The 15748-nt window shown below is 36.2% G+C and overlaps 1 protein-coding gene across 2 annotated transcripts in view; it reads right to left on the bottom strand.

Moving 5' to 3' along the window:
- CUL4B (cullin 4B) overlaps positions 1-15748 on the bottom strand; it is a 39263-nt gene that overhangs the window by 7047 nt on the left and 16468 nt on the right. The window contains exons 4-18 of one of the 2 annotated variants that reach the window (XM_054566675.1): positions 12050-12153; positions 11473-11542; positions 10612-10685; positions 9635-9797; positions 9397-9486; positions 9013-9095; positions 8324-8391; positions 7006-7124; positions 6008-6200; positions 5052-5156; positions 4466-4576; positions 3942-4027; positions 2739-2846; positions 1229-1342; positions 456-561 (exon numbers count right to left, since the gene is read on the bottom strand). In XM_054566675.1, the coding sequence (XP_054422650.1) occupies positions 456-561; positions 1229-1342; positions 2739-2846; positions 3942-4027; positions 4466-4576; positions 5052-5156; positions 6008-6200; positions 7006-7124; positions 8324-8391; positions 9013-9095; positions 9397-9486; positions 9635-9797; positions 10612-10685; positions 11473-11542; positions 12050-12153 (1594 nt within the window). Of the gene's footprint in view, positions 1-455; positions 562-1228; positions 1343-2738; positions 2847-3935; positions 4028-4465; positions 4577-5051; positions 5157-6007; positions 6201-7005; positions 7125-8323; positions 8392-9012; positions 9096-9396; positions 9487-9634; positions 9798-10611; positions 10686-11472; positions 11543-12049; positions 12154-15748 lie in introns of both variants that reach the window. The other variant, XM_054566674.1, reaches the window with a different exon arrangement.

The raw sequence follows: 15748 nt of genomic DNA, 5'->3' as shown, positions 1-15748 counted from the left end.
CATGATCGTGCTCCACCCATCTATCTTACCCACACATTTTATCTATTCTGTGCTGCAGTTAAACTCTTTATGACTCCTGCCCACACTGTGCTCATTCCTACTTCCAGGACTTTTCTCACATTTCCCCCTGCAGCATATGTTTTCTTCCTTAACTAAAACCTTAAAGCCCAGCTCAAGTCCCAGCCCCTTCATGAAAACTTTTCCCATTGTACCAGGCCACAGCGATCTCTTGCCTCGCCGAATTCTTAACACACTCCTAGTCCACACCACAGATTGGAATTAAATAGTTGTAAATTATTTCAAGTGTCATTTCCCCCTCTCCCAGTGGTCATATTCTGAGTGCCGAGAAGAGGGATTATTCCTTTGCAGCCACCCCCTACCCGAGCTCCGAACCTGGTGGAATGCACATAGTGGACACAGAATAATGCTTGCCAACCAACGGAGTCAACACACACCTATTCCAGTAGCCTGCTTGATCTCTTCTAAGCTGAACTCCTCTCCTTCATTAAACATTAGCAGCACCAGTGTTTGAAAAAGAGAGACCTGGAGTTCTTTTTTACCCTGTTGGAGAAACAGCAGTGTTTAGCCATCATTTTTTTTTAAACACATTAAAACTTAATCAAATAACTAATCTCTTACAGGAAAGCACTTTTTTCAATTAGTGGATTTAGAAACATGGATTAACAATATCCAGGAAAGCCATTATGTTCAGTGTAGGGCTTATGTGTAGTTCTGCCTAAAACAGGAGGAAGGATTGGGTGACCTTTCTACAGGTCTTTTTTTAACGCCTTATAATTAAAACTGAACACTAAAGTAATGAAAATTAATACCTTAGGTTCGTTATGTGTCATTATAGATATTTATCATAAGCAGCAAGAAATCACTATTTCAAATGCATTTTTGACTTTTTTGATTCAGGTAAACCGTGAAAAGCTGCAGGAACTCTATTCTCTAGCCCCCGGTGACAAGAAGAGAAGTTTCCTATCAAGAAGTGGCAGTGAATTCTACATCCACGGGTGGGAAGAGTGGGAGAAAGAGTTATTGTTTCTGGTTTTGCAGCAGGGTGAAATCAAGTGTGGAAAAAAACCACATTCTTATCATACACACAAAGTTGTGATAAGCTATCACTTCCATGCATATCTTAAGGATAATTTATAAAGAGATTAAGAGGGATGACCTCACCATCAAAGGTGAGGGTGAAAACTAAGTTTGGGGAACACCCACTTACCTCTTTAAATTCAGCCTTTAGCACACAGTGTCCCAGGGTCGACTGCCACTGAAGTTTCCTGCCACTATGTTTGCCTAAGTAAAACGTCTTGAAAATCTCCTGAAGTTTTACCATCTACAGTAAATAAAATAAGGCTTTTTACAGCTGTTTCCAATATCACACATTTACTACTCTTTATATTTATGTCATGTATAATAATTCCTGGATGTTTTAAAGACTATCCAGTAGGTCCAATGATCACTGATGCAAGGCACTGATCCCCCAACTACCAAATCTAATGGCATTATCAGGCTTCACACTCCCACTTTCTCTGCAACATTTAATCATCCCCTTTTGAAACATTCACCTCTCATACCTTTTGTGCCTCTATACTGTGCTGGTTCCTTTATCTCACTATTGCTTCTTCACTGTGGTTTCCTACAGGCTCCTTTTCTGACCATCTGCCAAATGTGAGCCCTTCCCAAAGTTCTGCCTCAGCCTTTTTCTTCCTGTTTCTACATTCTCCTTTCTCATGAGGGAGGTCTACTCCCTGGGTGTCCACAATTACCTCCATGGAGGATTCTCAGTATCTATCTCTCTAGCCTTTTCTAAGCTTTGGTCCTAAGCTAGACATTTCCCCAAGGAGTTAGGATGAATTTCCTCAAGCACCCATCACTTAGCAGTTCCACCCCCAGGTGACATATGAGCAAGATTTTTTGAGAGCTGGACCAAGTGTTGAGTGCAATCTGGGGAACTGAGAGGAGAGTCAGAGAAATTGGCCCTGAAGCCAGAAGCTAGGCACCTTTAGCTACGCTCTAGTGATATTAATGTAAGCCAGGGGACCCCAGACCCCAGATCAGTACTGGTCTGTGGCCTGTTAGGAACTGGGCTGCACAGCAGGATGTGAGCGGCAAGTGAGCGAGTGAAGCTTCATCTCCATGCGTTCTGGATTAAAGTCAAAGTGCAATATCCTCAGATAGCCACAAAAGCACTGAAAAGCCCGCTTCCATTCCCAACATCCTGTCTTTGTGAGGCAGGGTTTTTTTGCAATGACAGCAATCCAAGTGAGATTATGGAGTAGACTGGACAAAAGCAACACATTTCGGTTGTCACTGTCTCCCATCACCCCCAAATGGGACTGTCTAGTTGCAGGAAAACAAACTCAGGGCTCCCACTGATTCTGCATTATGGTGAGTTGTATAATTATCTCATTATATATTACAATGTAATAATGATAGAAATAAAATGCATAATAAATGTAAGGTGCTTGAATCACCCCGAAACCACCTCCCTCCATCCATGGAAAAATTGTTTTCCAAGAAACAGGTCCCTGGTGCCAAAAAGGTTGGGAACTGCTGATGTAAAAGTAGTATAAATAGCAGAGCAAAAATATTAAAACAACTGGCACCTGGTATCGGTGTGCGTACTGACACAAACTTTTATAGAAAGTATCTGTTTTTCAACAACAAGCAAAATAGAAGTGTCATGTATTTCTAAGCATATAACTTAAGTACTAAACAGCAACTCTTACCTCTGGTGGTAAATGCACTTCCATAGGCACGTATGTTGGCCAATAACCCATTGTCAGGATATTCACAGTTAATTCAATATTCCCCGGTACATTCTGGTTCTGCATGTACTACAATAAGATCAAACAGACATGCTGAGATCTTAAAACTAAAAGTGCATACATTTCATGTCATAATAACCCATTCAAGAAGTTCCCCATTAAATTACATGCAAATATTGACCATCTCTAAAATAAAAAGCAACTATTAAAAGATTATAAATGAAGCCTATATTAAATGCACTACAAAAGTGCACTAACATTTTGTCACAATGGCACACAAGGATCATGTGACCTCGTGAGAGGCATTATTAACTAAAGTAGTTTCTCACAGCTGGGCAGTTAGAGAATCTCTTCTCCGCTGTTTTCCCCATACCACCTGCAGCCCCCACCTTTGGAGACCCCTATGTGGCCTGGAACACCTTGCAGCAAACCCCATTCCTCACCCCACCAGCCAGCCCAAGTCTCCGGTTTTTCACTTGCTCCACTGCCTGTGTGCAGGGGCTGACCTGAAGTGGGGAAGGAAGAAAAAGGGGAAAGGGCAAAGCAGATCAACCCTATTCTGTTATCTACTGTAGGACTGGTGATCCGACCGACCCTGATCTTTCTCTCGAGTCTCCAACTCTCACTTCCACCGTAGCGATATCGTTAGAAGGAAAGAAATCATTATTAAAACCCTAAAGAGGAAAATATAATTTGCTGTCACTATACCCATGCTCTTAAATATTTCAAAACCTCCTTCGAACAACATCTACGAAACGGTGGCTCCAGTTTTTCATTCCCAACGTCCCCAAAGGCCTCACACAGCCGCTCTGTCACTTCTCCCTCTCCATTGCCAGCTCTGAACATGTGAATCATCAACAGTGAGTATTAGGTGCTGGAGAAAGTCTTGTTCTCACTGTCCTGCAGCTTTTCCAGTCCTGACTTCAGCTCAATACATGTATTTCTATTTTTGTGTTATCTTGTGCATACATTGAGAATACTGAAGTAGGGCAAGTCCATTTCATTGGTGATTTTTTTCTCTACTATGAGTATCATTTAAGTTGCTATGGAATATTTACAACAAAAATACATTTCTGTTTATCCTTTCCAGTACAAACCGCAGCAAGTGAATAACTAAATATATTTAAGTTCAAGGAATTTAATAAGAGTTTAACTCACTTTTACCTGTTTGAACTGAATCATGATGTCTTTAGAAAGTTCCATGTCTTTAAACATTCCTTCAAGTTTGCTGGTGAAAGCAGCTCCACATTCTATTAAAGATGTTTATACATTTGTAATATTTCAAAGTGGTTAAAAGAGTTTAAAATTGAAAATGTGAATATAAAACTTATTGAGCATGAAACAGGATCTATAACTAATCATAAGACTAAAAAAATCCCTACCCCAAAGTGTATGCCCCATTAATTGAGAATTAAATTCTTTAATCCTATAATGACTCTATCTCCTATTTAGGCATAAAATAAATGGGAAATTTTTATACAAACAATAAAAACAAGAACAATGTTTTATTTTTTAAAAACTGCAACAGCTCTATATGCTTCCAACAACAGATTGGAAAACTCGTGAGCATACTCAATTTACATTTTCACCATACAAACAAAGAATAGTTGACAAAAGAGTAAAAATTAAACTGACATGTCCCCCTCGAAGTCAAAAAAGAAAATGAACAGAAAAAATGACATACATACCATGTTTAAGTTTGGACAGCATTGATTTTTCAGCATCTACAGATGCACTCTTCCCAACTAACAGGCGTTTGGCTAAGTCTTTCTTATAGAAGGCCTCAAAAACATCCTTGCCTATGTTAAATAATAAAATACAATTCTCATAAAATTCCAATAAAAAGTTCTGACAAAACTGCTTTGAAGTGTTTAATAAATCCTATCATTACTCCAAGTTAGTTAAATGCAAGAAACATTAGAGGTAGGCATTTGTATTGGACACTTCAAAAGTTCTTTGCTGCAAAAAATTAAGGTTGCATTAACTTTTCTTTAGAAAAGCTTTAGTCAATTAGTAGCTTTACTATTAATACTCTAGATTAAAACAAGTAACAAAAGTCTCCTAATAATGGAAAAGTCAAAACACATGGAAATTAAATAACATTCCTCAAGTATCCCCATGAATTAAATGCAAGGAACATCACAGAATTTTAAATATCCCAAACAGAATTTTACATTAACTTCCAAATCAACTCCAAGTTGATTATACTTGCTAGTTTCTCTGTTGAGTGCTTTGTTTTAAAAAATATATATATAAAAACAAAAATAAACTTACCATAGATAAATCTAAATATGATCATAATTTTATCCAACATTTTTTCAAGTTCCTCATCTGTAGCTTCTTTGTTGCCAGCACGAAGTTTTGAATCTACGTATTTAGCTAAAATAGGGGGGGAAGTTTGTTGTTTACTGATCATGGGTATCCATAAGGTACCGGGTATTACACATACCCAAACAGGAATATGATATACTGAGTTTTTCAATGCTTCAGAGGCATATATGCATTTATAAAAACAATGTCACAGTTCATAAATACCACAGCCTTAATTCAAACCCAGGTGTTCTGGCTCCAGATCTTAGTGTACTTTCCACTACAGTGTCTACTTTACAATGATGCTAAGCAATCTTAAACACTGTTTTTATTAAAACTAGATGCATTACAGACTTGGAGGCAAAATTTGCAGAAATTCTAAGTCAGAGTAGTAGACCAATGAAATTTCATCTTTTTCGCAGAGGACCCTAGACCTTCTCAGAGTACCTCCTCTTCTGACATTAAGCGGTACTTGGGTGGGAAAACCTGAGCAGCACTACCGTACACCACACCCTTACACTAAATGGGCCCAGGTTATGAGGTTTGTTTTTGTCCTGGACATTTTCCTTTTCTCACTGGCAACTATAGTTTCTGCTATCCCTTCTTATATCCCTAATTGTGGGCCTCTAAAAACAGCACCCTGCCCCAGCTCTAAATTGCTGTGGGCTTGTAAAACAGATCTCAAGCATATTATAAATAAAAGTAAATAGGGTCCAATGTACTGTCTTGTAATGAAAGAACATTATGTTTGACAGGTTGTCTCTGAGCCATTCTTTAGCTTCAAGGTCTTACTCCTTAAATCCAGGTTCTTAGAGACTACCAGCTAAGCAACATCAAATGAATGGTATTAATATGCTACAACCTAAAGTTTTATGAATAAAAGAACATTAAATAACTGGAAAAAGAGACTGGAAAAATACCTATAAGTTCGGCAGGTTTGTTTGGTCTCTTGTTAATGAATGTTTCAAATGCTTCTTTCATGGCGTTGATAAATTTTTCATTCTTCAGAAAACAGATATCAATTATATGGTCAACCTTATCTTTAAAATCCAGCAATTCTTGGACCATTGTTTTATCTTTTTCAGGATTAATTACAATAGTGCTGCCAAATGCCTAAACAACAAAAATTACCATTTTTTATTGGAATTGAATCATCCACAGTGAAAACAATCTCAAAATCATATTTTAAGGAGGTATATACTATTTGTAAATCTCAAAAGGTAAAACAAAGCTGTTTTTTAAAAAGATTTTATTTTTTAGAGAGAGAGGGGAAAGGAGGGAGAAATAAAGGAAGAGAAACATCGATCGGTTGCTTCTCGCAGGCCCCCAACCAGGGACCTGGCCCGCAACCCAGGAATGTACCCTGAATGGGGATCGAACCAGCAACCTTTCAGTTCGCAGGCCAGGACCCAACCCACTGAGCCACACCAGCCAGGGTTAAAAGCTGTTTTTGAAGTCAGGAAAAGAAAAAAAATGAAGTGATAAAACATTCAGACTGATACCATTTGTGAAATAAGGGATGACCACTGGGTATACAATATCAGAATAGGGCATGATTATAAGTCTCCAGGCTCTTCTCCCTACTTTCAAAGAAGTCAGCTTTAAGTTTTTTAAAAATGGCCACCTGGCTTCAGTGTAAGATTTAAGAAAGGAAAGAGATTTGGGTTCCTAAAAAGTCCTCTTTCCAAGTTCACTGCTATAACCACTAGAGCTAGAAATCATGGCAGATGTCAAGAGGGTAAATGTTTTACTGCTGATTTGCCACACAACTATCATTCTCAGGTTGACTGCCCCTAAAACTGTCATTACTTAAAAAATATTGGATCTAACAAATAAGAAATGCTTGCTGATATGAACTCTGGATGTATAGATTATAAGCCATGACAGAGAAAAAAAATCACAGGTTAATTGTTAATACCTTTATGTATTCGATCCACTGTTGCAGGAGAACCTGAACTCCACCTCGAACTCTACTGAAGAGCTGATACAGAAGAGATAAATCTTGAATTCGGTTTTCATCAAGAAGGTTATTTAAACCTGAAATTTGAAACATTTTGAAAAATGTAAACAAAAATGTCAGAAATTTTATTTTAATATTGCATTATCTTTTTAAAAAGACTTTATTAATTTATTTTGAGAGAGAGGGGAAGGGAGGGAGAAAGAGGGAGAGAAACATTGATGCGAGAGAGAAACATTGATCGGTCCCCTCTCATACATGCCCCAACCAGGGACCAAATCCATAACCCAGGCATGCACCCTGACTGGGAATTGAACCGACCTTTCACTCTGAGGGACAAAGCCCAACCAACTAAGCCACACCAATCAGGACAATGTCAGACATTTTAATGAAAATTAAGTTAAATTATTATTGCAATACTGTTCTGAGCTATAACTAGTCTGTGAACTTTAATAAGAGATTTGCTCTAAATTAAACCAAAATAGACAATTGCCTTTCTGAATAAAAACTAAATATAGGAAATGTTAGCCTATATATATATAAATAAAAATAACTGTGTAACGGTTTATACCATTTAGCATGGTAGATCAGATGTATAAACCAATTTATAAAAACTGGTTTATATAAGTGCACATTATAAATACTTCATATGTGCAGTATGCATATTATATCTGGCATTAGTATATATAGCTATATTTCAGAGTATTGGATATGGCCTGTAGTATATCAAAAACCATACATTAATAGGCCAAGTTTAAATGAGGTTCGAATGTATTTGATTTTCAGAATGAAATAACAGTGTAACTGCATTGAAGTTCTAAAACATATCCATTTTATACAAAAAAAAAGATGGCTGGAGAGAGAAGTAAGACTTTTGCCTATCTGTGGCATTGCCAAAGCAAATTGCAGGGTATGCTCTAAGATAACTTAGCAACGCTTGGTAGAAGTGCTTCGTTTTACATGCTACGAACAAAATCACTTTTAATGCAAAAAGGAATGCCTTTCCTTACTAGTGTTACAAATTAAGTCAAGAATTCCCAGATGCCCACTGTTTCTTTACCAGTATTGGTGGACCCCTTTCATTTCAGTTCCTTATCTTTAAGTTAAGGAACGAGGCACTTCCTGAAAGTTTACTGTGATAAATAGGAAAAAAAGGGTTGTGTCCATCCTCAGAAATGCAGCCACCATAGGCTATCAAAATTTTAAAAGGGCAATCTTTAAAAATGTTTGTTTGCTGCTACCATTTTAAAAGTAATCTGATTTATAAATTGCCAATTACCTTTCTGAAGAATTGCTGTTAAGTGTTCACCTAGAAGTTGTTTTTCTACAGTAGCAATTAATGACTTCCTACAAGGAAAAAAAGTTTAGAATTATTGAGATTTGACTTTGCTAAAAATTTAAAGCCTTTCTGGGCAAGAAAAATCAAATAGCTCATTTTATGTTCATTTTAATATTCCTATCCTATGTATAAATTTATTGGTGTTCAGAGTTACTCTACTTTATGACTAAAAGAAGGAAAAGACTGCATATTTCAAAACCTGATTTACATTATAAAATAAATGTTTCCAAGGTCTTGCTGTGGCTGGCTTTTCCCAAGTTTCTCTGCTTTTATTTGGAAGGTCAAGAAATTATCTATGCTGTTTACAGGAACTCTTTGCTTGGTAATATTTAAGGAAGCACAGAAACAGTTTCTCCTATGAACACCCACTAAATTTTAATCTGCGTGAAGACTTCAAAGATGATATCAACTTCTAATACTAAGCACACACACAACCAATAATCATATCCTTAAACCAAATCTAATTAACTAGAGAAGATAACAACTTGAAGTTTGCATTATGGAAACTGTTTTAAAAAAGTCTCAAGTCACAGCTGAAATTAGTTACTAGCATGTTTGGGGATGCCTAAGTGCCTCAAGCGATTCAACAACACAGGTTAAGGCTATTAGGCAGAGCATGTCATACTTACTGGGTGGTCTGATCTAAGTAAGTAATAAGTCTGTCTGCTTCTTCTTCTAGACGTTTGTTAACATGATGAAGATATTCAGGAACCTACAAAGATAGTTTTTTTTTATTATTGTTTTCCTCCCCATAAATCATTCAGAAAATGTCAAGTCCAAAAGATCCTGGGAGCCGCCCTGTCAAATGTGACAGAGTTGACTCATATGTAAAATTATAGGTAGAGTTTATGATCCAGAATTCTGGCCTTTAAGAAGAGAGAAAAGAAAGGAGCACCTAAGTGAGAAAAAGGCATCACAATGTTGGGAAGATAAACCAAAAGGGCAGTTTATGTTCTATAAGTAAGGTCTAATTGTGAGACACAGTGGATTTATTAATCATGATTTTTAAATACCTCTCTTTCCTGCATTAATTTTTGGCCTTCGGCTGCGTAAAGCCGGTTAGTTTCTTCCAAAAATCGTTGCTCAAAAGAATCCTGATAAATCTGGGAGGGGGAAACAAAATAAAGGAGTTCATTTATTCATTAAATATTTGTTGAATGTCTTCTATGTGAACAACACTAGAGATTTGTTTTTTACCCATCAAACTAGGGATAGCCATCAGCTTTGTAGTAAGTGAAGTAGTTAACTTACTTGCAAATCAGAGAGCATGCTTAAAAGGCTTCGGAGTAAACTTCTATCAATTGCTTCACCATTCCTTTCCCTCTCAATCAACAGAAGAATGCCATCGATGGTCTTATTCTGGACTTTCTGATCGCTTATAATGTGGGCCCTAAATAACTCCAGTCCCATGTCCCTAAAATAAAAAAATATATACAATCTAAATTAATTAGCAATGGTACCACTTCTGGAGAGCTGTACTTAACTTCTCATCACATGTTAATTAGGGCTCCAGGCTTCGAAGCAGCAATGTAAAAGGATAAAATCCACACATTTAATTTTAAATAACATTATTAAACTAAATTATACAAGAAACTCATTTTGTCTTTAATGAGAACGAAAGCTAAACTCCTATCTTTTTCCATAACTAAGTTTTGATATATTACCTCCTTTAGTAAATTTCTTTGGTCAAATTAAAAGACAAAATTAGTTCAAAATTATAAAATGGTCTTCACTGTACTGGTAATGAAGGCTTAACTGATTATCTGTAATCTGGCTTTAGAACTCAAAAATCAGAACACTCTGATCACTGTAGGTAGCTGCTAGGTACATGGATGGGGGAAGAGCTCATTATATACCACCATTCTATTTTCATGCATACATGGAATTTTCCATAATAATAATAATGTTAAAAGATAATGAGTGAACTCTTGATCAGCAACAAAATAATACACACGCATAGACAGTTCAGAGCAACCTTTAAGTTCCTTAAAAAAAAAAAAAAAACTTCTTCATAAAGTATTATAGGCTCAGGGAACTTTAGCTGTCTCCAGTATTGGCATAGGTAAAACATAATTAAGAAGGTAAAACTGATATAAATACAAGTTTAGAAGCCAAAGGTGAGTTTTTAGGAGAATATTTACATTATCACTTACTCTCTTCAATTAGTGTAATTAAGATTCAACTATAATTTGTAACAAATCTTTTCATATTTTTTCTAGCATTCTTACCAAATGGAGGGTAGCATTGAATTCTGAAGAACGTAAGTTCTATCCAGAAACAAAAAAATGCTCCTGATCATGATCTGCCAATAAAAAAAAAAAGTAATTTTTATATTTTGTGAAGCTGAAATATTTGCTCTCAATAAAATAATAAAATTGCAGGATTTGCTTGAATATATACTAGACTACTTAGGATCAAACATACAGATAAACAGATCTACCTGAGAATATGCCCACACCATTTTTATTAGACTATTCTATTGTCTTAATCCTTGTTGTAGTTTCCAGAAAAGGGAAACTTAAAATGGTCCTATGACTTCTTTGCAACTTGAGAAGTAACTGAAAATAAAAAACAGGGAATCAAGGGGACATGTATATAATGCTTCGTCAGCAACAGTATCCAGGGTAAAGCTGCCTTAAATTGTACTTGCGGGGTTTGGAGAGGGGGAATGGGTTTTAAGATTTTTAATTTGCAGAGTATAAGGTATAAAATAATACCACATTAGGGAGAAAGTAAAAAGTTGTGATGTGAATAAGCTAAAATACAAAACCATTAGGCATCTTCACAGGTAATTTATTTTGGGGAAGGATATCCATCAAGACTGACAGCATCTAATGCTTTTAATGAGACAAATATTTTTGGTTATTTATGACAAAAATAAAAATGATCCTGAGGTGCAACTCATTCTAAAATGCTTGTGTACTTGTAACTTGCAGTTTTAAAAGAGAAAACTAAACCAAAATTAGTTTCCAATTCAGAACAAGAGCAGATGTTGAAGCAGGATCCTATTGCAAAGACTTTAAAGGTAATATTCCTGTATTCGAAGAAATTTATTTTTTAGCTACAACATTTAGCTTTTTCCAGCTTACCATTTGTCTACAGTGGTTCTGCCAGCATCTATCGATCTTCTTTAGAAAAAGAACACTATCCAATGAATCCATGAGATGTATGTCAAGGATATTTAGAAGTGCTCAGTACAAGTAATATACGTATGCAATGTAAGAGCACATTTGTCTTAAATATGGAATACCCTACCTAGTAAATGAAACTAAATAGCACTTAGTTATAGAACAAATGCCATTTCTTAAATTATAAAAAAACTGATCTCACTAAAAATACCTTTAAAAACAAGTATTAGACATAATTGAGCATTGTGTCTTCAGTTTATGATTTCCTTAGAAGATTATCTTTCCTCAAATGGAAATTTGTTAGGGGAAAAAGGGTAAAGATGTAAGGACAGCTTATTTACACTAATACCACAAAGTAGATTTAGACCCTAATTAAAGCTGAAAAATCAAAAATTCATTTCTTCTTTCTCTAGAAGCAAAATAAATAAAAACAACAAATCTAAAAGCATAGGTATTCCATTTCAAGCTGGATTAAATAGTGAGGGATAGGAAGGGAGAATAAGATAAAATACAAGGTGTTTTGTTTTTAAAAGGATATTCTCTGAACTGATGAATTTGTGCTTTGATGTGATCTTCACAAATCTGTCTCAGCTGTTTGTACAAGTTTGCAGAAATCTTGTAAGAACAGAGATTTTCTACAGCCTGTAAGATTAAACACATACTTGATTAAGGAAAGAATGAAGGGAGGGTTCTCAATTATTTACACAAAGTTCTTATTATTTTGGTATTTCTCCATGCAAGCCTATTAAAAAGGATTGTATTTCCATGTAAAAAAACAAAATAAAACAACAGTACCAATGTGGTGGTGAATTTTTCATAACCAATGTATTGTACCTAAAAACACAAATTAATATATTGATTATGGCTGTAGAGCTTAAAAATGGGGGGAATCAAGCCAAATTTCCCCCATGAAGACATTCAATTTCTAACAACTGCTACATATAAATGCTGTCTTGTTCTTTAAAACATCCATTGTTTTCATAAGTAGAAATCCAGTTTGGGTTTAAAAAATAGTTTCACAATTGTTTATTAGAAGGGTTGGGCAGTCTGACCACCATTTAATAAAAATTTATTTATACTTTGGTTTTCCTGAACAGAACAATGCAGAAATTACTGCTAGCAGTATTATGATAAGTATGACAATAATTAACCACTAGAATTTTTTCTCTAACATTTCAGTTTTAAAATATTTCAATAAATACTTTAAAATTTGAGCAACTGAATAAACATTAATCACAAAAGAAATGGCTATATTTTACATCATTCTAATAGTTAAATTGGTCTTCTTTTATACTCAGATCCTGAAAGGACAAACCAGATTTCAGTGAGTCTCTTGTTATGTGTATCAAAAGACTTTCAAGTTTAAAACAACAGCCATGGTAAAATTCTTTGGATGAGCTCTGATACAATCTACAATTCCAACTAATAATGACTTAAGTATAACACCAGGATTCTTTTCTTACCACAACAGAAGGCAAAAATTCCATTAAAATTGACTCTAAGGGAGCATCCAAGTTTTGTTGGTTGGAGTGGAATTTTATAAATATGTAGTTGCAAGTCAAGTTGCCGGTATGCAGGTCCAATAAATAAATTAGCAAATGAAAAGAAAGCTTAAAGGAAACCACTTATGCCATTGGAGGAATGGAGTCATTACACATCACCAGGAAACACCAGATCCAGCAGCTAAGGAGGAATAAGAAGGCTGAGTCTCCACTGGCTACTTTCCACAGGGCCTTGGGTTAGGCCACAAATGCCTAAAGGATGTCTTTTTATTTATTCATGTTCCTTTATGTTCCTATTAGTCCTCTGTGGACTCTCCCCCTTCCTCCTTTAGTAGTCTCACTGTATCTAGATGTTCCTTTTGAATGACATTTTCTCAGCATTTCTCATTACCCTGCTTAGATTCTGTCTTCCTACTTCATCTTCTCATTTCCTACTTCCAGTATTTCCTCCATTCCCTCGTGCTGTAGTAGTTCAACACAAATATCTATTTACCTTCTCACACAAGATACCATATTCCCTTACCACTCCCCTAGGTGGTACTTCTCCCAATAAAACTTTCCTTAATTGCGTCAGCAACAAGTGACTCACTGGGCATTATCACCAATCATACCATACTGACTTGTCACCAAGTCAATACTATATGCCTTTGTGTATATATATCCTGTCCCCCGTATTCTCCTTAGTGACAGACCGAAACCATGTGCTCAAATCTCTTTTATGTTCTTTAGTACTTTTTGAGCTTTGCACCAGAGGAATACAGTAAATACTCAAAAAAAAAAAAAAACAACAAACCCCAAAAAACAACAAACCCTAACATACCTATAAGTAGCAACGTGCCCTGAATATAGAATAAGCTATTATAGTGTAAGGAGAAAACTGGCCAAAAAATATACAATTACAATATACTGTGCTAGGTGCTGTGATGGGGATAAGCATAGAGGTGAGGCCCCTAATCCACTGTTGAGGGCAGGGGCAATGCGGAACAGGCTTCCTGAGCAGAAGTAAAGAAGTGCAGTCCCGAAGACCCAGAAAGAAATGGATAGACAGCAAGTGGGATTAGTGAGAAACAGACAAGTAAGCTGGGCCTTATTTGCATACAGCCTCACCTGTATTTAGTTGGGAGATGGTTTAAGATGTTAGGGGAAAGAAAAGCAGGAACATCAAAGGTGAATTCTGAAAGTCAAGTTGGAAGAGAACACTTTGCTTTTCTAATTTATCCCTGACTGCCTAACATACAGACCAGAGCTGGTAATTTCTCTTCCTCAACAAACTTTCATCAAGCTCTTCAAGTACTACTACGGAGAAATTGCGTAACAGGTATAAAAAATACAGAGAAATGAACAGTGTAGTGCAGTGCATGGCCTTCTATCATTTATGTAAAAAAGAGAAAAATGAATAAAAACACACACAGTTGTTTTTACATACACAAAGCATCTCAGGAAAGACACCTTCCATCTAGTAATGTTTGTGGAGAGGGAAATGAGCTGGGAGTTGGAGGATGGGATGGAAGGGGAACTTTTCACTACATACTTTATACCACCTTTTGGGCTTTAAGTATTCAAAATGCTTAAATATTTGCCTTGCCCAATAGAACCCCTTTCTGTCTCCCCCTCCACACACTGCATTTTTTCAGTTTAGCATGACATTCAAGGCCTAATCTTACCATTTCAGTCTCATGTCTGTTTATAATCTTCTATACACCCCATGACCTAAACACTCTCCTTACTTTTAAGCAAGGTTTGTTTGGGGCAGTCATGTGTGCCTAAAACAGTGATTTCTAAAAACTTTTGAGGAGCCACAATAAAAAATATGTTTTATGCCATAATCCACTGTACATAAAATAAATGTAACTGAAAAAAATCTTCGTGAAACTACACTTAATCATTACTATGCATAATGTACTCTGATATTTTCTATTTTGTTTCTTCAAAAACTGCTAGTCACAAACTACTAATTAATTTCAAACTACAATATAAGCATCATAGGGGCAAGAACTAAGTGATCTCTATATGCCCATGGCTTCTGCCCAGCTTTGCATACAAAAAGCAGTCACTGACTCAACAAGGACTGAGTGTTTACTAAGTACTCTGTATCCTGTTAGGTGCTGGGATAGAAACATGAATAAGCAAGTTTAATCACTAGTTAGGAGTTTGAGATGAGCTCTACTTTATTTTTTTTTTAATTTCCGTACATAGTTAGGTCTTTCTATGGATTTTATATTCCGTTACACTGGTCTATCTTTATTCATTTATCAATTCCAATTTCTAAAATCCTCACTTGAGGATATATTGTATTTATTGATTTGAGAGAGAAGAAGGGAGAGGGTAACATCAATGTGAGAGAGAAACATTGATCAGCTGCCTCCCACACGTGTCCTGAGGTATATGCCCTGGCCAGGAATGGAACTCAGAAACTTTTGGTGCATGGGCTGAGGCTACAATGAACTGAGCCACCTGGCCAGGGTGAGATGAGCTCTTATTTTATTTTAAGATCTTTGAAATGCACTTTTAGAAATGTATCAATTATTGCCCTGGCTGGTGTAGCTCAGTGGATTGAGTGCTGGCCTGTGAACCAAACAGTCACTGGTTCGATTCCCAATCAGGGCACATGCCTGGGTTGCAGGCCGAGTCCCCAGTTGGGGGCGCGCAAGAGGCAACCACACATTGTTGTTTCTCTCGTCTTTCTCCCTCCCTTCCTCTGTCTAAAAATAAATAAATAAAATCTTAAAAAAAAA

The sequence above is a fragment of the Pteronotus mesoamericanus genome, unplaced genomic scaffold (genome assembly GCF_021234165.1).
Source record: "Pteronotus mesoamericanus isolate MK-2021 breed Mesoamerican mustached bat unplaced genomic scaffold, CSHL_Meso_final contig_178, whole genome shotgun sequence".
NCBI lineage: Eukaryota > Metazoa > Chordata > Mammalia > Chiroptera > Mormoopidae > Pteronotus > Pteronotus mesoamericanus.
This window is presented reverse-complemented; position numbering and strand designations above follow the sequence as displayed.